The sequence below is a fragment of the Nelumbo lutea genome, chromosome 5 (assembly GCF_056320005.1).
Source record: "Nelumbo lutea isolate HS-2025 chromosome 5, American lotus-T2T, whole genome shotgun sequence".
NCBI classification, from domain to species: Eukaryota; Viridiplantae; Streptophyta; class Magnoliopsida; order Proteales; family Nelumbonaceae; genus Nelumbo; species Nelumbo lutea.
This window is the reverse complement of record NC_142688.1, coordinates 83,573,172-83,594,471: the sequence shown is the minus strand read 5'-3', so window position 1 is coordinate 83,594,471 and position 21,300 is coordinate 83,573,172. Positions and strand designations below refer to the sequence as shown.

At 40.8% G+C, this 21,300-nt stretch overlaps 1 protein-coding gene across 4 annotated transcripts in view; it reads left to right on the top strand.

Moving 5' to 3' along the window:
- The window catches only part of FAS4 (RNA helicase family protein), a 51,568-nt gene that overhangs the window by 17,327 nt on the left and 12,941 nt on the right, over nucleotides 1–21,300 (top strand). For 3 of the 4 annotated variants that reach the window (XM_088945904.1, XM_088945905.1, XM_088945907.1), the window contains 7 exons: nucleotides 3,736–3,808; nucleotides 3,924–3,986; nucleotides 4,062–4,111; nucleotides 4,251–4,311; nucleotides 4,444–4,953; nucleotides 5,079–5,321; nucleotides 5,411–5,641. In XM_088945904.1, the coding sequence (XP_088802030.1) occupies nucleotides 3,736–3,808; nucleotides 3,924–3,986; nucleotides 4,062–4,111; nucleotides 4,251–4,311; nucleotides 4,444–4,953; nucleotides 5,079–5,321; nucleotides 5,411–5,641 (1,231 nt within the window). The remainder of the gene's footprint in view (nucleotides 1–3,735; nucleotides 3,809–3,923; nucleotides 3,987–4,061; nucleotides 4,112–4,250; nucleotides 4,312–4,443; nucleotides 4,954–5,078; nucleotides 5,322–5,410; nucleotides 5,642–21,300) is intronic. The other variant, XM_088945906.1, reaches the window with a different exon arrangement.

Sequence of the window (21,300 nt, the reverse complement as noted above, 5' to 3'; positions counted from 1 at the left end):
TGTAACTGTCTGAGATGTGGAGGTGCGAGAAAGGGAAGAAAATACATCAGGAGTTCCAGACATATGGTCCGAGGCGCCAGAATCAATGATCCAGGGTGAGGCTTTGGAAGCTAAACAAGTCATACCTGAATGGGCAAGTGTAGCTGTGTTCTGCTGAGATGTTTGAAGGAACTGCTCATATATTGCCCATGGTACACTCACCATTTCCTGCTCGGAAGCACAAGTGGGTGTGGAGGGGGTTGGTGCAGTTTGCTGGCTTTCAGTAATTGTGCTACTACTCTTAGATGTAACATGGTTAGCCCAAGTGTTGGGTGGACCACGCAAATCATAGCAGAAATTAACTGTGTGCCCCTCTAAGCCACAATGTGTACATTTTCCTTGAGCATTACCCCTTCCTTTTCCACAGCCTCTCCCTGACTCACGGCCTCCAGTCCAGCCACTGGCCCGGTTAAACATGTGTCCACCACGGTTGCTTGCAGGACCACTGCTGCCACCACCACTTCTACTTCCACGACTACTCCCTTTAGTCACTACCAAACCAGATCTATCAGAGAAGGAAGAATGTTCCACTGGCTCAATGGATGTCCTCTTAAGACGGGCAAAAACTTCTTCAAGTGAGGGGAGAGCTGATCCCCCCAATATCTGTGCTCTGACAGGCTCATACTCAGCCTTCAAGCCCACAAGAAACCTAGTCACATCAAACTGTTCACGTTGCTGTTGTTGGATCTGGATATCTGATGTTAGAGGGTGATACACATTTAGCTCATTGCATATGTTTCTCAAACTTGCATAATACTCTTTTAAGCTTTGACTTCCTTGCTTCAAATTGAAGTACTCTTGGTATAACTGATATACCCTAGTTGTGTTGTCTTGTCCAGAGTACAACTTTTTAGCATGACCCCAGATCTCTTTGGCTGTATCTAGGAACATGAAGTTCACACTAATCTTTGGTTCCATGCTGTTCCAAAGCCATGTCATTATCTGTGCATCATCTTGTTCCCAATCACTGAACCCAGGAGAATCAGAGGAAGGTTTCTCCTCCCTCACATGTTTTACTTTCCTCTTGGCCTTCAAGAACACCTCCACAGATTTTGCCCATGGTACATAGTTCTCACCATTCAACTTGATGGATGTCATTTGAACACTTAGATAATCTGAAGAGAGCATGATGCCTGTTTTGTTATCATTCCCAACTACAGTTGAAGCCATCTCAATTATGTCTCCTCTGAATATACACCACAATCTCACACTTGTCACAAGACTTATCTCACTTACAATACCACCAACCCACTTTCTTCAACTGCACATTACACACTACACTCTAAAGCTGAAATCATTCAGTCAACACATCAAACACTTGGACCGCACACTGCAGGACCATTTACCACCAACGCACCACTACTGAAATTACTCAGTCATTTCATCGAACACTTGTTCTGTATACTGCAGAACTGATTACACACAAGGTCTAGGGGTTCACTTTTAAGCATTTAAAAACATAGATATGTCAGCCACCACAACACAATCAACACCACACCACTGCTGTCGTGGACATCAGCAGTCTACCACTCTTCTTTCAGCGCACATGTGAGCAAGAAAACACAAAAAAAAAGACATTGACTGATATGTGTATCAGTTTCACCCAGCACCACAACAACTAACTTTCGAAGCACACACAAAAAAAAAATCAGCATTCACAGTCCATTTCTGAACACACGACAGCAGTGTCCATACCTGTATACGACCAGCCCTCTTCATACACTGAATAGAAGGTCTAGTATACCACTTCAACGACCACCACAGCACCGGCCAGAGGCATTCTCACCTCCAGGCCCTCAAAACGACAACTCCTTTTCAGCCCTTTATCGAGTATTCAATCAGATCAGCTATAGGATGATGAAACCTACTGTGAAGCTGGCGACGAACCCAGGAAGAAGACAGCAGCAAGAAAACGAACACCAGACCTTAATGCTCTGATACAATGTGAATAAACCCTAGTTGTTTCTAGGTCAAAGTAGAGAAGAAGAAAGAAGAAATAAAAGAGAAAGAAGAAGGAGAGGAGAAGAGTATTCGGCCAGACTAGAAGAGAGGATGTTCTAAAGTTACTCTCCTAGCCGTCCCACTTGACTTTTATTCATGAAAAACTTGAGTTACATTGTTCCTCATAGAAGATGGGACACATAACTTAAACTCAGATACAATAGACATTTCACTTTCAATAAGATACACTAGAATGACCAAAATACCCCTGACTCGAGCATTCTAACAAAAATATCTCCCCATGAAAAAATATACAACTATACAACTATACAAGTACAGAGATGTTCCCAATGCACGACTGTAAAAGGCTGTGTGGGTGGTTCTGTGAGGACCAAATATAATCTCGGGTGGCAAATGGGTAATGGGTTAGTGGGTCAATATAGGTTGGTTGATACTCAACCATATCCAACCCAACCCACCCATTTGCCACCCCTACTCCAGACATAGGACATAGGATGCTTCTTTATTTATTTTCATTATATATTTATTAACAAGAGAGGCTCCTGAAGTTTATTCCCCATTTCTTGAGTTTCTTGCCTCAACTTCTAAAAGCACTACTTTGCACCAGCTGGTTTACCTAATCTTTTAGTTTGCTTTTTTGTCTTATCCGTCTATTCGAGACTTGACGTTTTATCCTATAATCCTTATTTCTACATCTAATAAAATGAAGTCATGCGAATGAAACTAGAAGTAGTTCCAATTGGCAATAAAACGAGAGAAAATAGATTAAAGTGGTTTGTTTACATGTAGAGAAGACCATTTGCGTCACCTGTAAGAAGTGATATATTACAAATGGAAGGGGCTAGAAGAGCTAGGGTTAGACAAAAAATGACATGAATTAAAATAGTGAGAAGTGATTTAAGCATTCATAATTTAACAATGGATGTGGCTGGGTTAGGAGGTGTCTTCAGAGACTCAAGCGGAAAGGTGTTAGCTATGTATTCAGGGCCTCTAGAAAATGGGGATGCACTGACAGCAGAACTATTTGGACTTCTACATGGACTAAAATTTGCCAAGTGTTTTGGATTCCTTAATTTGGAAGTGGAAGGGGACTCTCAGGTGGTCATTCCTGGACAAGGTGTAGCATCCAAATCCCTTGGATCTATAGGCATACATTTAGGGAGATTGAGAGCATTGCAAGGGAGTTGAGTTTTCAAATGGGTGAGAAGAACAGCAAATGGGATGGCGGATACTCTAGCTATACAAGGGGCTATGAGACATCAAATGTTTTAGGTAAAACTGTAAAACTGTATTGTGGGGGAAAAACTATCACCCTGTTGAAACTTTCTTATTTGGCTCTATTAAAATATCATCTTATTGATAAAAAAATTAACAATGGATGTGGCACTGAACAGAACAGAATGGTGAAACAGGATTCATATAGCCAAATCCATATAGTTGGGACAAGGATTTGCTGATGATGATCCTTATTGCTACATTTAAAATATTATTTCAGGCATTGATCACACCCAGACACAGCCAAAAGAAAAAGAGAAGAAAAACCTTAATGCACATGGTGAATCTTAATGTACCATCAGTGTTTAGGCCAATGGAAGAGGTTCTTTATGTTGTTAATTCATGCTAGTGAACATAGAAGTTTGTTATTGCAGAGGTACTTTATTCTTTACTTTTTTTTTTTTAAATTTCTGCTAGGTTCTTTTTTTTTTCTAATTTTTACTGCCTTGCATTTTATAGTTCCAAGGATGGTGATAGTAATGCAATCCTCTTGGTGCAAAAGAAAAAGAAAAAAACAAAATGTGCAAAACGGGTATACATGCAACCTAAAATGCTCTGTCATCCTAAAGCTTTGTATTATTAAGGTATCTGAATGCTAGTATATGCTTCTTGATGGTTAAATTTCCTTATTTTTGCTCTGGAAAAAGGGCCAGACAAAGAAAAAACCAAGCTTGAGCAAATCTCAGAAAAGAAAGCTGAAGAAGTTGGAGGTTTGTGTCTCTGATCCTATTTAGTTGGTAATCAAAGTTTGCTAGACTTTGGATTGAATCCTTTCCTGTGTGCAGGAGGAGAAGGAGAAAGCAGCGTTGCTATCTAAAAGCATTGAAACCTTGGAGTATGTCTGTTTGATGCTTTGTTTTATTTGTGCATAATTGCAATTTATTTGTTTTCACAGGGTACAGGATGTTTGGTAAATACAAGTAGTTTACTATATATAATGACCATTGAATTTTATAAATAATTTACCATTTCAGGCAGTACAAGATTAGAGAGGATGCATATTCACTTCTGCGGTCTTCAGGGAATATTGGTCAGGTATGTAGTATTAAAGTAACATTCTTTCTGTTTTTTCACATTTAAAGGAAATCCTTTTTAGGAGCCCCACAAAAAGGAAAGGAAAAAGAAAACAAGAATTTCTTAACAGTCAATGGGCTTCCATGCATGTAGGCTGAGACTATGCGGCAAAAACGCTTAAGGGCTATTCAATTTTCTAAAGTTGGTTTAGAAGTGCCACAAGATGATCCACCCTTAAAGAGAAGGGGTAATGATGAGAATTTCTGCCAAAATCAGTCTGATGTTGATAAAAGCCACCACAAGCAGGAATCTAGCAAGAGTGACTTTCAGCAACCAGTGCTGGTAGACAGGGCAGAAAGAAGGGGTAATGATAAGAATTACTGCCAAAGTCAGTCTGCTATTGATAAAATCCACCACAAGCAGGAGTCTAGCAAGAATGACTTTCAGCAACTGGTGATAGTAGGCAGGGAAAATGTTACTTCTGGATCTTTAGACACTTGGCATGAACCAGCATATAGCAGTCAACAAGATACTGATATTGGATTTGATGTTATAGTTTCCAAGGAATCTTCTGACGAGGACAATTGGACATGCATCCAATATCAGGAAAAATCTTTGCTTATGTCATCAAATCAAGATCAGAGGAAAAATACGAATTCACAGGTATGCTTTTTCCATTAGGTCTCATTTAAATGAGTGTATGTAGCTTCTAGTGGATGCGTGTGTGTGTGTGGCATGATTGTCCTCTGATCGTTGACTAATATAAGCTGGGGCTTGACTGGAGCCAGAATAGGGAGGATGGTAGTCCCAAATCAGATACCCCTAGTACTGGTGTCTTTGTTAATTCTTCTGTAAGGAGACCTATTGCTCCTATAGTTTTACATGTATCAAGACCAAAAGAAATTGACAACAAGAGGAAGGATCTTCCAATAGTCATGATGGAGCAGGAGATAATGGAAGCTATAAATGAGCATTCTGCTGTTATCATTTGTGGAGAGACTGGTTGTGGTAAAACTACTCAAATTCCTCAGGTAAGTTGTAGCTTTGTTCTCATATTTTAGCAGCCAGAGTTGAAGTGCAGAAGATGATAAAATTCTGCCTTTTGGTTGATATCTTGCAGTTCCTTTATGAAGCTGGCTTTGGCTCAAACAAGTCTCAAGCTAGGAATGGAATAATTGGTGTTACACAACCACGCCGTATTGCTGTCCTTGCTACTGCTAAGCGAGTGGCATTTGAGCTAGGTCTTTGTCTAGGAAAGGAGGTTGGCTTTCAAGTTAGACATGACAAGAGGATTGGTGACAGTTGCTCCATCAAGTTCATGACAGATGGAATTTTGCTTCGAGAAGTGCAGGTTATTCACTCTTCTTTTATTCTGTTATGTATGCATATTGGAAAATTTTGTGGTCAACTTTTATATAAATAGGGGTTATTTTTACTTGTTCAGGATACATTAAAGGTCGATAATGTTTATGTTATTTCATGTTTCTCAACAATTTTCCATTACTGATTTATCAAAAACAAAAAAAAATTCCATTACCTGATGATGACCCCAGCTATCTGGGGACTTGGGATACTAAATCATTTTCCCTTTGAAGATATAACTTGAGTTTTCGGTTATGTATTTGCACACTCACTCATTTCAATAGATTTGCATTCTCAGTGAAGCTTTTTGTTTCTTAATCTATTTTTTGACAGATATTTTTTTAATCTATTTTTATATAGACTTTGTTTCTTAATCTAAGTGTGTTGTATTGTCAAGAAAAATCCAAATGAAGGGGAAAATACAGATATTGGCACATTAAACAAGTCTTTTTTATTTCTCTTTTTATTGGCATCTTGTGAAATTTATTAGAAAGGGGAAAATGCAGATATTGGCATCTTGTAAAGGGCCATACCTACCAAGATGTTACCCTTGAAGCAACAAATGAACTGAGTGAATAAATAATGGACCATGACCTTATCATAACGACCCCTCATTGCAATGCATAAAAAGGGTTGTTGGTCAATAAAAATCTGTTTGACATCCAGTATGAACATCTCGTTTGGAGGGCTACAAAGATATGATACTGACTAGCAGACCTAGAGAAGTCGCTAATAGGGATGATTTATATTGAGGGTCCCCTTGGAGGTATAATGTTTATTAGTGTAGCAGGCTGTCTCAACCTGGCTAAAGCTGTGTCTCTCGTATCTTCTTTGAAAAAAATGAAGTTTTTTTTTTGCACTTTTGATCTATTACTCATAAAAAGGCTCATCTAAAGTCTATGATAGAAAATTTGGTAACATGATTTGAAAGTGGGAATTGTTTTCAAAATGAATAAAATAAAATTGTCTAGCATGTAGATGTAAATCAGTCCTCTAATATCAAGATTAAACTTAGTGATTAGCAGAAACAGATCTGAATAATTGTATAAGAGAGGAAGATGGCGAAGAGAAGAGGTAAGAGAAGAAGAAGTCGAATCAATCACCCTTCTTCTCTAACCCTATTTTATTAATCTCTAAAAAATTGATGATGACAAGTATACCCTTAAGTGGGCGGCCAGCTTGGCAGTTACATAAAGAAAATAAAATAAGAACGAATAACAGGCCCATTAAGTGAGGCCCATCAACATAAAATAAAAGATAAAATAAAGGATATCACATGAAAGACTGTTAGGGCCCATTCGGCCCAGTCTCTTTACACTCCCCCTCAAGCTGAGCATAGATGTCAATCATGCCCAACTTGCTTATATAGTGTGTCAATTTCCCCTGGGAACTCCCTTGGTCAAGATATTAGCCAGTTGCTCTTCTGATGTGATAAATGGTAAACAAACTTCTCCTGAAGAGACTCTTTCCCTTATGAAATGCCTATCAACCTCAATGTGCTTAGTTCTGTCATGTTGAATAGGATTATGTGCAATGTTGATAGCAGCTTGGTTGTCACAATAGAGCATCATTGGTTTCTCGTAGTCCACCCCCAATTCCTCTAGAAGGGATCGTAGCCATAGTAATTCTGACACCATGAGCCATTGCCCTCTCAACAGAGCCATCAAAGTGATATTTAATAGTAAACACCCATTTACAACCCACTGGTTCCTTCCCTTTCGGCAAGTCTACAATATACCAGGTATGATTCTTATGCAATGCATCAAGTTCGATCATCATAGCTTCCCTCCATTCAGCTTGAGATAAAGCTTCCGGTACAGACCTGGGTATCACATGGGAAGAAATAGAGGCAAGAAAAGAGTAGTAGGAAGGGGAGAGAAGGCTGTAAGATAAGTGTTTGGAGATACAATGGGCTATACACTTCCGCTTGCCTTTGCGAAGAGCAATAAGAAGGTCAAGGTCTGGAATAGTCGGAGATGGGTCAGCAGAGGGCTGACCTGTTTCCTTAGGAATGATGGGAGTGGCAAGATGCTCTTTTGAAGGAGTGGAAACAACCTGCACATGTCTGAATCTCTGCCTTTGGTACCACCTTCGGAGAGCAGGAGCAGAAGCAGGAGGGGGAGCAGGGACATCAGGGGTAGGTCTAGTGGAAGAGGTGGACACCCCATGATCGGACTCACAAGGGATGGGAAGAGGAACAACTGGAGACATAGCAAAGTACTCATCAGATTTCTCCCCCTCAGGAGGAATACTAAAGAAGGGAGTCAACTCTGCAAAGGTGACATCCCGAGATACAAAGCGGGTGCCACGAACTGGATCAAAACAGCAATAACCCTTCTGTGTGGAAGGATATCTCAGAAACATGCACTTATGAGCCTTAGGTTCAAACTTGTGCCTTTGGTGACTATGAATATGCGCATAGCAAGTACACCCAAGCACACGGAGAGGAAGAGAAAAGAGGTCATCATCTGGGAAGAGAAGACTAAAAGGGGTTTTAAAGCCAAGGACCCCGGAGGGCATACGGTTGATCAGAAAGGTAGCAGTAAGAACATCTCCCCAAAACTTTATAGGAACATGGGATGCAAATAAGAGAGATTTGGCAACCTCAACCACATGCCTGTTCTTTCTTTCCGCTACGCCGTTTTGTTGTGGAGTGTAGGAACAAGAACTTTAATGAATGACCCCAAAGGTTTCAAGATAGGTGGAGAGGGTTCTCTCAAAATACTCCTTAGCATTGTTAGAGCGGGATATTTTGATACGGATATTAAACTGGGTGAGGATGAGTTCATGAAAATTTTTCACAATAGCTGGTACTTCATCCCTGGATTTCATGAGATAAATCCAAGCGTAACGTGAATAATCATCAATAAAGAGGATAAAGTACCTGTAACCCCCCATGGTTGGCATGTGATATGACCCCCACACATCAGAGTGAACAATATGGAAAGGAGAAAACGATCTTTTTTTGTTTATTGAATAGGAATGTCTACAATGCTTTGCCAACTCACATGATTCACAATGAAGACTCGATAAAGACACTGCTTTAAACATATTTGGGAACAAGTGACTCAAAGTAGAAAAGGACAAGTGACCAAACCGAAAATGACATAATAAAGTTTTGTTAACAGACTTTGACATGACTGACTCTAAGGCAACTCCATGAGGTGGTCCCAAAGCTTGATCTTGTGTGTCCAGCAAGTATATTCCGTCCGCCTCACGACCACTCCCAATCATCCTTCGAGACTGCAGGTCCTGAAAAACACAATGAGTGGGAAAGAAAGTTATGCTGCAATTCATTGACTTTGTTAAGCTACTAACAGATAAGAGGTTTGTGTTAAGCTTAGGGACATGAAGAACAGAAGATAAGAACAGGGTGTCAGAGGTCTTTATATCACCGTTACCAGAGATGGGGGCAAGGGATATTTTCTCTTTCCCAGAGAGGAGGTGATATGAGCAAAACAGGTTAGATAGGCTGGTCATATGGTCTGATGCACCGGAATCAATAATCCAAGAGATTTTATGATTACCTGAAGCTGAAGCATGATTCGCAGAAGCACAAGTACTTGAGTGAGCAAAAGCCGATGAAGATGATGTACTGTTGGAAGGGTGAGTTGAAGAAACCGTAGCTTCCAGGTGATTTAGGAGCCTCCCATACTTCTCAAAATCCAGTTTCGTTGCAGCCAACTGCTCAATAGTTGATTTTTCTTTGCTTTCCTTACTTCCTCCTTCAGGCACTGTAGTAGCATTAGCAGTCTTGGATTTTCCCACCTGACTGCCCTTCTTAGGGTTATTATTGTTCTTAAACCTATCAGGAAGAAGTTCAGGATGAAGCTTCCAGTAGGTGTCCTTTGTATGTCGTGGTTTCTTGCAATATTCACACATCTACTCTCTTTTTTCAGTAGGGCCCTTCGGTTTCATTCCCGCCTGTGCAAAATGTTCTGTAGATGGACTCTGCAACTGCACCTGCCACCTACTCTCCTCACTACTTATCAAAGCATATGCCTGTGAAAGAGTAACCTCATCCCTGGCCAAAATGTTCTGTCTGATAATATCAAACTCAGGGTTGAGTCCAGTGAGAAACTCAAACACCCTATTTCTCTCTTTCTTTACATTTCAGCATCCTTTTTACTCTCCCACACCACTGCCTCCATAACATCAATTTCCTGCCATAGGGATTTTAGTATAGAGTAGTAGATTGCCACATTCTTCTCCCCCTGTCTCAGGTTCTTCACATCACTTTTCAATTTGTATGCTCTGGCTACATTCAGTTTCTGTGAATAGGTCTCAGTTACATTGTCCCATATCTCCTTAGCCGAAGACATCCAGAGATAGTGCTGGCTTATATGGGGTTGCATAGAGTTGACTAACCATCCTATAACAGTATAGTTCTCTTGCATCCATCTTTCAAATTCAGGGTCTGTCTCTTCGGGTTTCACCTTGCTGCTTGTGAGATACCCGAGTTTTTCTCTACTACAAACATAGATTTTTATAGACTGTGCCCAAGCAAGATAGTTCGTCCCATGTAGATTAATTGTGGTAACACCAGTCAAAATAGAATCTACTGAAGCATGTCCAGAAACTGACACCTGCTTGAACTCACTTCCTTATGCCTCCATTAATCAAATGGAAATCAAAGAACATAAAATTTTGACTATGTAAACTTACTTGAAGTCAAACTAGAACTTGGGTGCTTGAAAAACTAGGGTTTTGCTCTGTCCAGCAGATGGGAGGAAGAGAGGACATTGCCGCACCCACCAGACTAACCCAAACTCTTCCAAACTTGAACCGCCCTCCTTTAGTTGTCACAAGACATCTTCCAAGCACAGAGCGCCACACCCAAGCTTCACCTTTCCTGGTAACCTCGAAAATCTTTAGTCGGCTAGGTGGGCAGCAGCAAAACAACATCACTTATTGGCAAAATCTGACCACAACTAAACTCTCCAAACCCTTCTACCAACTAGGCAAGTGATTCTCTATACTATAGAGAATCTATCTCTCCATACACTCTCCTGATTTTAGAGTGTACAGGAACAAAGAAAAAGAAGAGGAATTGAACCTGCTCTGATACCAAGATGTAAATCAGTCCTCTAATATCAAGATTAAACTTAGTGATTAGCAGAATAGAACAGATTTGAATAACTGTATAAGAGAGGAAGATGGCGAAGAGAAGAGGTAAGAGAAGAAGAAGTCGAATCAATCACCCTTCTTCTCTAACCCTATTTTATTAATCTCTAAAAATTTGATGATGACAAGTATACCCTTAAGTGGGTAGCCAGCTTGGTAGTTACATAAAGAAAATAAAATAAGAACAAATAACAGGCCCATTAAGTGAGGCCCATCAACATAAAATAAATGATAAAATAAAGGATATCACACGAAAGGCTGTTAGGGCCCATTTAGCCCAGTCTCTTTACACGTGAATCGAATTGAGAACAAGAGAGAGAACAGAATTAGGGGTGTCAAGAATGGTCGACCCCCACCCCAAAGAGCCTCTTTTATATTAAAAGATATGAAAGATATGTACAATTACAAGAATGCCCTTATAGGGCTGAAAGATAAAAAGAACAAATAAAATAATAAGAAAACTGTATTGTACAACAAGGGCTATACTAATAATGTACATCAAGATATATCTTCACACTCCCCCTCAAACTGATGTGTAGACATCAGCATCAGTTTGCCCACAAGAACGAGGTATCGACTCTTAGTCATGGCCTTGGTGAAGATGTCGGCAATTTACATGTGAGAGGTTACATGAGGAAGAGATATAGAGTCAGCAACGAGAATGTCTCTAATAAAGTGACAGTCCATCATCTTGATATGTTAAGTCCTCTCATGGAAGACAGGATTAGATGCAATCTTGATAGCACTTGTGTTGTCGGCATAAAGAGGGATAGAAGTAGGAAGTTTAGTACCAAGATACATGAAGAGAGACTTCAACCAAACAATCTCACTACAAGCAGAAGACATAGCTCTATACTCAGCTTCAGTAGAAGACTTAGAGACAATTTGTTGTTTCTTACACTTCTAGGAGATGAGAGAATCACCCTTGAAGATGCACCACCCAGTCGTGGATCGACGAGTGTTAGGACAACCAACTCAATCTGCATCAGCATAAACTCTCAACTGTATGGGTGATGAGGAAGAGAAAAACAGCCCCTGAGAGGTTGTCTCTAACATAACGGATGATGTGGTGAACAACAGTCATATGAGGTTGCTGCGGGGCAGAAACAAATTCACTAACAACCTGAACAGCATGTGAAATATTAGGCCGAGTCATATGAGGTTTCGACATCCATGGCTTCTTTCTACTGAGGACTTCAAATAGCTTGCTGATAAGATCTAGGAATATCTGTGGAAAAAAGTACAACAGAAAAGGAACTATGGTTTGAAGGAAAACCATAACGGTTAGGTGGTCAAGAAATACGAGTAGAACGACGGAGTGGAATAAGAGAACTACCATCTGAAATAGGAGGATCTTGGGTCAAAGTGTCACCTACAGGGGGTACAGAAGGAGGATGCTTTGGGCTGGGTGGAAAGGGGGTTGTAGGTGCAAGAACTGGGACACGTGGCCGCTTGCGGGTGAAGATGAGAAGATCTCTCCCAATCGAGGAAGTAGGAGTGTTATCTAAATCAAAGTCCTGCAAAATAAAGATAGAAGGAGCAGGCAATCTAGCAATTCCAGCAAAGAAGGAAATATGTTCAAGAAACACAACATTCTGTGAAATCCGAATACAACGAATAGCATGGTCATAACACAAGAATCCTTTGTGGTCAGGACTATATCCTACAAAGGCACACATAGCAGACTGAGTAGTTAATTTAGAACGTTCACGAACAGGAAGATGTACAAAACAAAGGCAACCAAAAACATGAAGACTAGAGAACTCTGGGGGCTGACCAAAAGGTTTTTGGAAGGGAGAAGTGTTGCCGAGAACAGAGGAAGGAAGATAGTTGATCAAATACACAACTGTACTGGTTGCTTCTACCCAAAACAAAGGTGGAGTATGGGATTCCTGTAGTAATGTCCGCACGACATTGAGGATATGTCCATTCTTCCGTTTAGCTACACCATTCTGTTGTGGAGTGTCTGGGCAGCTGCATTGAGACTGAATTCCATAACTCCTCGAGTAGGCCTGGAAGTCTCCGTCTCTATATTCTCCCCCTGAATCTGAGTGGAGGATACTCACATTACACTTGAAGCGAATTTTCACTATAGTATGAGATAATTTAAATGTGCCAAAGACTTCTTTGATTTGTGCCATAGAAAATAAATTCAAGTGTATCTGGTACAATCATCTATAAACAATACAAAGAATCTGTATCTCAATCGTGAAGTAATAGAAGTAGACCAAACATCACTATGTATTATCTCAAAAGGTTTAGTGGCATGTTTAGAAGTGTGAAGAAATGGTAAAACATTACTTTTACTCAAACAAGTAGTGCAAGAAACATCAAAAGTATGAACATGAGGAATTTTATTCTTAATTAAACCAGAGTCAAACAAAAACTTCAATTTTTGAGAATATGGATGACCCAATTGTTTATGCCACAAATCCCAAATATTATTTCTATAACTCAAGAAAGAATTAGACATAGAAGAACTAAGAAAAGCCGAGGATGCTTCTGATTGAGACTTCTCGAGCTCCAGCGCAAACAGATGGCCTAGCCTACGCCCCTTTCCTTTCACCTTCCTAGTGTACCGGTCTTGTATCAAGCAACTATCATGAGAAAAGGTGAGAACACTTCATCAACAAGTTGACCAACAGAAATCAGATTAGTAGTAAGGTTGGGTACTAAGAGGGTTTTGGAGAGAGGGAAGGATCTAGTAGGTGACAGTTTAAGGGATAAATCATTACTACCAATAGTGTATAACTTTCACCATTGGCAGTAATAATGTGTTTATGGTGAGTTTCAGTGGATGGATTTGGGTGATTGAGGTAGGCTCCTGTCATATGATTGGTGGCACCTGAATCTATAATCCAAGCATGTGAAGGGGAAGAGCAATATGCATAGAACTTACCAGACAAGCCAATAGTAGAGAAAGTAGAGGAAATAGCAGAGGATACCAATTGCCAAACCTTTTCTTCATCCATAGCACCAGTTGAATCACTTTTCATTGAAGACCCACTTTTGGTGGACACACTGTTAGTTGCCTGTCCATCTGTTACCTGATAGGACCGGGATTGAGTTTTTTCTGAGAACCCTTAGCTGGTCGGATTGGACAATCTGGAATGATGTGACCATGTTGCTTGCAATAGGTGCACACATTTTTCTTCTTACAATGAGATGCAATGTGTCCAAAACCCTTACACTCATAGCATTAGGTTTTGGAGAAGTCCTTGGAGGTTGACTTCTTACCCCCATGAGCAACAGAAGCTGTTTCAGCCCCAACTTCAGTCATCTTTTGATCAAATCCAGCTGCAGTGAGAAGCCTAGTCTCTTTCCTCAGTAGCTCCCCTAAAACAGAATCCAGATTTGGAAGTGTTCCCCTACTCAGAATGTTGGACTTGATTATTTCATATTCAGGTCTAAGCCTTATCAAAAAACTGAGTTACCTTCCTCTTCTCAAAGTGTTTCTGGAGATATTTCACACATTCCATTGGGTGCGAGGGTTCAATATGGATAATTTCGTATTCAACCCATAAATCAAGAAAACTTGAATAATATTCTTGCATCCTCCTATCTCCTTGGTTGTAGGCAAATATCTCCGATTCTATTTGATACTGTTTAGATACATTGGACTGTTGATAAACTTTCTCCAGATACGAATACATCTCATAGGCTGTTTTCATTTTTCTCATAGGTACAAGAATGTGATAATCAATAGAACTCAGAATCCAAGAAACAAGCTTACCGTTATCCAGCTTCCATTGTTGTAAGGCCTTGACCTTGGTCTCAGTTGGTTTAGTGATAGTCCCATTCAGGTATCCTTCCAAACCTTTCCCTTCAACATAAAAATCAAAATGGAACTTCCACATCCCATAATTCTGTCCATTCCACTTCATAGGAATAATATCCCCTTTGTTTGAAGCCATTACAGCAAGAAAACAGCAAAAATAGGGTTTGACAGTAGTCTAAAAGAACTAGACTGAAGTAAAAACTGATCAAAACAAGTGAGATAAGCAATAATCGAATCTAAGAGAGTCAAAAACTGAGAAAAGAAACCCCTTACTGTCACCAAAGATTGTCCAAGATCCAGCAATAGAAGAAAACTGGATACACAGTCCAGAAAAGGAAAGTCTGGACGCAGTCGCCCAAAAGAGAAGTACAGATCTCTCTCAAAACTTCACGGATCTCAATGAAAATTTCAGAGTATGCTGAGAAGGGCTATGTGACAATTCCTTTCAAATCTTACTACAATTGGATGTCAAACGAGAGGGATTCAATGAAATCTCTCTTGCTAGATGTGCAGGGTGCAAAAAAATGGTTACTGGAAAGATCAAGACAGTCAAGAACCAATCGGCAGTAATACAAGTTCTCAACGGATCAAGAAAACAAAGTGGATCAGAGAGAAATGGATCAAGGAGTAGCCTGCTCTGATACCATGTGAACTGAACCGAGAACAAGAGAGAACAGAATTAGGGGTGTCAAGAATGGTTGACCCCCACCCCAAAGAGCCTCTTTTATATTAAAAGATATGAAAGATATGTACAGTTACAAGAATGCCCTTATAGGGCTGAAAGACAAAAAGAATAAGTAAAATAATAAGAATACTATACTGTACAACCTGCTCTGATACCATGTGAACCGAACTAAGAACAAGAGAGAGAACAGAATTAGGGGTGTCAAGAATGGTCGACCCCCACCCCAAAGAGCCTCTTTTATACTAAAAGATATGAAAGATATGTACAGTTACAAGAATGCCCTTATAGGGCTGAAAGATAAAAAGAACAAATAAAATAATAAGAATACTATACTGTACATCAAGAAAGGTGTAAAGAAGGCTGGAGAGTAATATCCTGTCTGGCACTGGAATTTGACTAACCATGTTGGTCAAATCACAGGCAGCCTTAAAAAAGCAGGAAGGTGATCAAGCTGTTCTTAATGGGTCTCATATTGGTGAAAATAATGATGGTGAAATAGCTTCTGATTAGGCAGAAGTGTAATGGAGTTCGTGTAGGCAGGTCAGTGGAGGAGATCCTTGAAGATTGAAGCAAAAAATTTCCTGTTCAAAGAGATGAGAATCAAGGGGAAGGTAAACCTGAAGGTAAGGTAAGCGAAAAAGGGTACAATATTGCTGAAGGATTAGAAGTGATCAAGTGGCTAAGAGAGTTCATAGCTGGAGCCTGTTCAAAAGGTAAGCAGATAAACTGGCAGGATTTTAGTACATTAGAAGGGAGAAGATATGTTGTTGAATGTAAGAGGAATAGAAAAGGCTTCTTCATAGCTTTGGCTGAATTTTTTGGTAAGGGACGAAGGCAACTGGTGTGTCTACCAGCAGGAAAACAGAGCCAAGGATGAGGGGAAGTTGATTGGTTGCTCAAAGAGTAGCAAATGATAAAAAAGCCTCCATAAGGTAGGAGATGGCATATCTCAGCAACAGCAGGGTAGAACAAGGGTCAGTGGTCATGGCAAAAACAAAAGGCCAATGCAGAATGGTGGGAGAACTAGAGAGAGAAGAGTGGGATAGTAAGTTTGTGATACAAGCCAAGGAAAAGGTTAATGATTGGAGGAGGGTAGCTGACTTACTGGCAACCAGGTTGAAGCTAAAGGGTGTCTTCATAGTAATCCCCTTCGATAATTGTAAAGCCCTCCTAGATCCAGTAGAGAATGAATTGGAAATATCAGCTATCAATGTTCAGGCTGATTTCGGATCATTCAAAGTCTTTAAATGGAATCCAACATCCAACTCCAAGGATTTATTTGTCGAAGATGGTGTGGTGTTGCGTGTAATAGGCTTGCCATTTCACCTGTGGAAACAAGAAGTAGCAGAGTCTATAGCAATATTATGTGGAGGAATCTTGAAAGGAGCTTTCTAGGGTGGTCTTTATTCAGTAGCAATCCTACTAAGTGGTATGAAGCCAGAAGACATTCCACGAAAGGTAAAGGTACGAACAAAGGGGAGTTTTGCCTCTGTGTGGCTAGCATCCTCCATTGAAGCAGGGTTGTGGAAGGAGGCTCCTATGGTAGGAGGGGAGGAGGAAGAAACATTATGTAAACTTGTGAGATTGGTTAATTCAAATGGGAAGGAATGTTTCGCTAAAAAGGGCCAACAAATTCTGGGAAGCCAAAACGCTTTGGGGCAGATGGAAGGTCAAACCTGTAGAAAGCAAGAAAAGGCTATGACAAATGGCAAATCTTTTGCGATGGTGTTAGGGGAAATAGACAAAAATATACTAGTGCCTAAAGGGAGAGGGCTGAACCAACAACCTCAGACAGGGAGGGTTGCTGGTTTGACCATTAAAACAGGGGGGCGTGATTTGTTAAGAGGTCACGTGGGAGGAATAGACTTAGAAAATGGGCCCAATCGAGTGGATCCCTTTTCTGGTGGGCTGGAGAAGGCAACTCAAGTAAAGGTTTTAAAGCTGGGTTCTGATATTACAAGTTTTGAGACCAAGGCCCATTACAAGACAGATGGGCCAAGGGACCCTTTAAGTAAACACGTGACTGGGAGGAGGGATGAGCTAATAGACGAGATTAAGCGTCTATCTTCTTCTACCCCGAATCCCTCCTTTCGGTCGAACAGTTCAGGCGCAAAATCTCAAGACTCAGTCTCGAGGCTCTCTACAGTGGGTCCCATCCAACCTGGCGAACCGTCTCTCACCAGATAGGTGCAACCCGAGATACCTGAAGCCTAGTGATTTGAACAGAACAAGGTTTGAAGATTGGTTGAGTGAACAAAACAACAGCGACGATTCTGATAGAGATGAAATTGTAAGTTTGGGAAGTCTGTCTCCGAAAAGCAACAATGATTTACTTGAAATAGAAAGTTTGCATACAAAGTTGTTGTTTTTTAGAGGAAGAGATTGAAGAGGTAGGTGGCGGGAAGACTAGAAATGGCGAAGAAAATGGTCCTAAAGCTGTGAAAACTCCTCTTCCCTTCGTTGAGGGAGCTGACCCTGAGTCTAATGAATTACAGGATTTCCAAGTGGGTAGGTCGTCAGGAAGTGATTCTTTCACTATTCTTGACAGTGTAGCCAGATAGAGATAGGTGGAAGAGGAGAGAAGAGAAGAGAAGAGAAGAGAGGAGAGAAGAGAGAAGGTTTGCAATGTAACAGTACTGGCGGCGCCAGTGTTTATTTTACTATATATAGGGCGACAGAAATAACAAGGGAAAAGACCCCTGTGCCCTTGAGTACAATAACAGACATAACAGGAAAAAAAACGAAATAAAAAACACTTTAATTAGACAAACAGGCCCTAACAACTGCAACTAAGTTATTTTAACATTATTCCAACACTCTCTCTCAAGTTGGAGCATGGATGTCAATCATGCCCAACTTGTCACACAAATCTTTGTGCCGCACATGATGAAGACCTTTGGTGAAGATATCTGCAAGTTGCTCTTCCGAGTTGACATATGGTGTGCACACTTCTCCACTTTCAATTTTCTCTGTGATAAAATGCTTGTCCACTTCAATGTGTTTCGTCCTATCATGCAGAACTGGATTAGCAGCAATATTGATGGCTGCTTTATTGTCACAGTAGAGTGACGTAGGATTGCTTACTGCAAAACCCAGTTCACCTAATAGATTTCTTATCCACATGATTTCTGCAACCCCATGAGCCATCGCTCTATACTCTGCTTCAGCACTGGATCTAGCCACCACACTTTGTTTTTTGCTTCTCCATGTGACAAGGTTTCCTCCTACAAAGGCACAATAACCACTGGTAGACTTTCGGTCATTGACTGCTCCTGCCCAATCTGCATTAGTATATACTTCCACTTTTAAGTGACTGTGTTTCTGGAACAACAAACCAGCTTCAGGAAATTTCTTGAGATATCTCAAGATCCTCTCTGCAGCCTCAAAGTGAGTTGTCATCGGGTTGTGCATGAATTGACTAAGGACACCCACTGCATAGGCAATATCAGGCCTGGTCATAAACAAATACAGAAGTCTCCCCACAAGTCTCAGGAACATCTTTACATCTTTAAAAAACTCTCCCTGACTGTCTCCCAGATGGTGATTAGGTTCAATAGGTGATACAGATGGTTTTACCCCCAACTTGTCTGTATCTTCTAGTAGATTTAGTACATACTTCCGTTGGGAAATAAAGATGCCCTTGTGAGAGCGGGCAACTTCAATTCCTAGAAAGTATCGTAAGGAGCCTAGATCCTTCACCTCAAATTTAGTGGCTAAGAATTTTTTTAGTCTCTGGATTTCAGCTTCCCAATCTCTTGTGATCACTGTCATCCACATACACAATAAGAGCTGCAATTTTACCTTCACCTCTTTTTACAAACAAGGTATAATCTGACTGGCATTGTTTGAATCCCATTTGTTGGACTGCTACATGGAACTTACTAAACCAAGCCCGAGGTGATTGTTTCAATCCATATAGGGACTTTTTCAACCTGCACACCTTTTGTTCAGTGCCTTTGGCACAGAACCCTGGGGGTTGGGTCATGTACACCTCCTCTTCCAAGTCACCATTCAAGAAGGCATTCTTGATGTCCAATTGGTGAAGATCCCAGTCAAGATTTGCTGCCAAGGAAAGGAGAATCCGGATGGAGTTCATCTTCGCTACAAGAGCAAAAATATCTGCATAGTCCACTCCATATACCTGTGTGAAGCCTCTTGCTACCAGTTTAGCCTTGTACCTTTCAACAGTTCCATCAACTTTGTGTTTCACTGTGAACACCCACTTGCACCTACTGGTTCCTTCCCCTCAGGAAGATCTACCAACTCCCACGTACCATTTTTGTGTAAGGCATCAATTTCTTCCTGCATTGCATCTGTCCATTCAGGTTTTGACAAAGCTTCTGCCACGGTCTTAGGGATGGGAACACTATCCACAGAGGAGAGGAAGGCATGATACGAAGGTGAAACATGCTCATAGGACACAAAGTTAGAGATAGGATGATTAGTGGTACAAGATCTGACACCCTTTCTCTTAGCAATAGGAATATTAAGATCATCGGGGACATGTGAATCAACATTTAAAGGAGCAATGGGAGCAAGTGTACCTGGCTGATGAGACGGATCTACCTCGGGTGAATCCGATGATGTTGGTTGCATAGTGTCCGGCTCCACGGCTCTTGAACTCGGCTGGCTCTTATGGCGACGATGGAAAACCCGGAACGGAGGAGGATCGGGTAAATGAGGTAGTTGAATCTGAGTCGTCGCCTATTTCTCCTCAACCCTACTCTCTCCCTGAGGACAAACTGAGAAGAACGGTTGACTCTCAAAGAATGAGACATCAATGGAAACATAGTACTTGCGAGCAATGGGATCATAGCAACAATACCCCTTTTGAGATGAGGGGTAACCAAGAAAAACACAAGGAATAGCCCGAGGGTCAAGTTTACCACGAGTAGGTGATAGGTTGTGGACAAAACAACGACACCCCAAAACACGCATCAGAATGGTGGAAAATGGGGCTGTAGGGAATAGGAGCTGATGTGGGGCCTTATACTCTAGTAGCCGAGAGGGCATGCGATTGATGATATATGTCGCACACAATACTGCATCCATCCAGAACTGTTTTCACACATTCGTATGAATCAGCAAGCCATGAGCAACTTTTAGAAGGTGACGATTTTTTCGTTCAACCACACCATTTTGTTGGGGTGTCCTGGCACAAGAGCTTCGTTGAAGTGACCCACTCGAAGCAAAGAACTTCGTGAGATCACTATGGAAATATTCCTTTGCATTGTTCGACTGGAAAATATGAATTTCCGTTTGGAACTGAGTGAACACCATGCGTTGAAAATCTTTCACAATTTGTGGCACTTCATCTTGAGATCGCATAGGGTAAACCCAAGTGTATCGAGAATAATCATCAATCAAAGTAACAAAATACTTATAGCCAGCCGCAGTAGGTAGAGTAACAGGGCCCCAAACATCAGAATAAACAATATGAAATGGAAATTCAGATCTTTTATTTCTTAAAGGTAAAGAACTTCTACAATGCTTACTCAACTAACAAGTTTGACACTGTAACTGACTCACTGACAAGGATTCAAACAACTTTGGGAACATAACTTTTAACGACTCAAAAGAAAGATGACCTAAACGACTATGCCATAAATAGGCCTGACTCTCACTCGACGAACTTGTGGACTCAGTCACCACTAGACCATCATTATTCTCCAACACGTAGAGACCATCCACCATGCTTCCTCTACCAATCGTCTTCCCCGAGGTCAAATCCTGGAACACACATGAAGACGGAAAAAAGGTGACTGAGCAGTTCAAAGAGTGAGTAATACTACTAATGGACAACAAATTAATAGGTAATTTCGGAACATGCAGGACATTAGGAAGAGTAAGGCCAAGTGGGAGAGATATGGTGCCTCGTCCAGCTATGGTAGAAAAAGAACCATAAGCTAGTCTTACCTTATCTCTCCCAGAGAGAAGGTTATATGTCTGGAACAAATTTGACTTACCGGTCATGTGATTTGAGGCTCCGAAGTCAATAATCCAAGGTGAATCAGTAGTATGAGATGACACATGGAAGGCTGTGGCATTACTTGATGTAGAC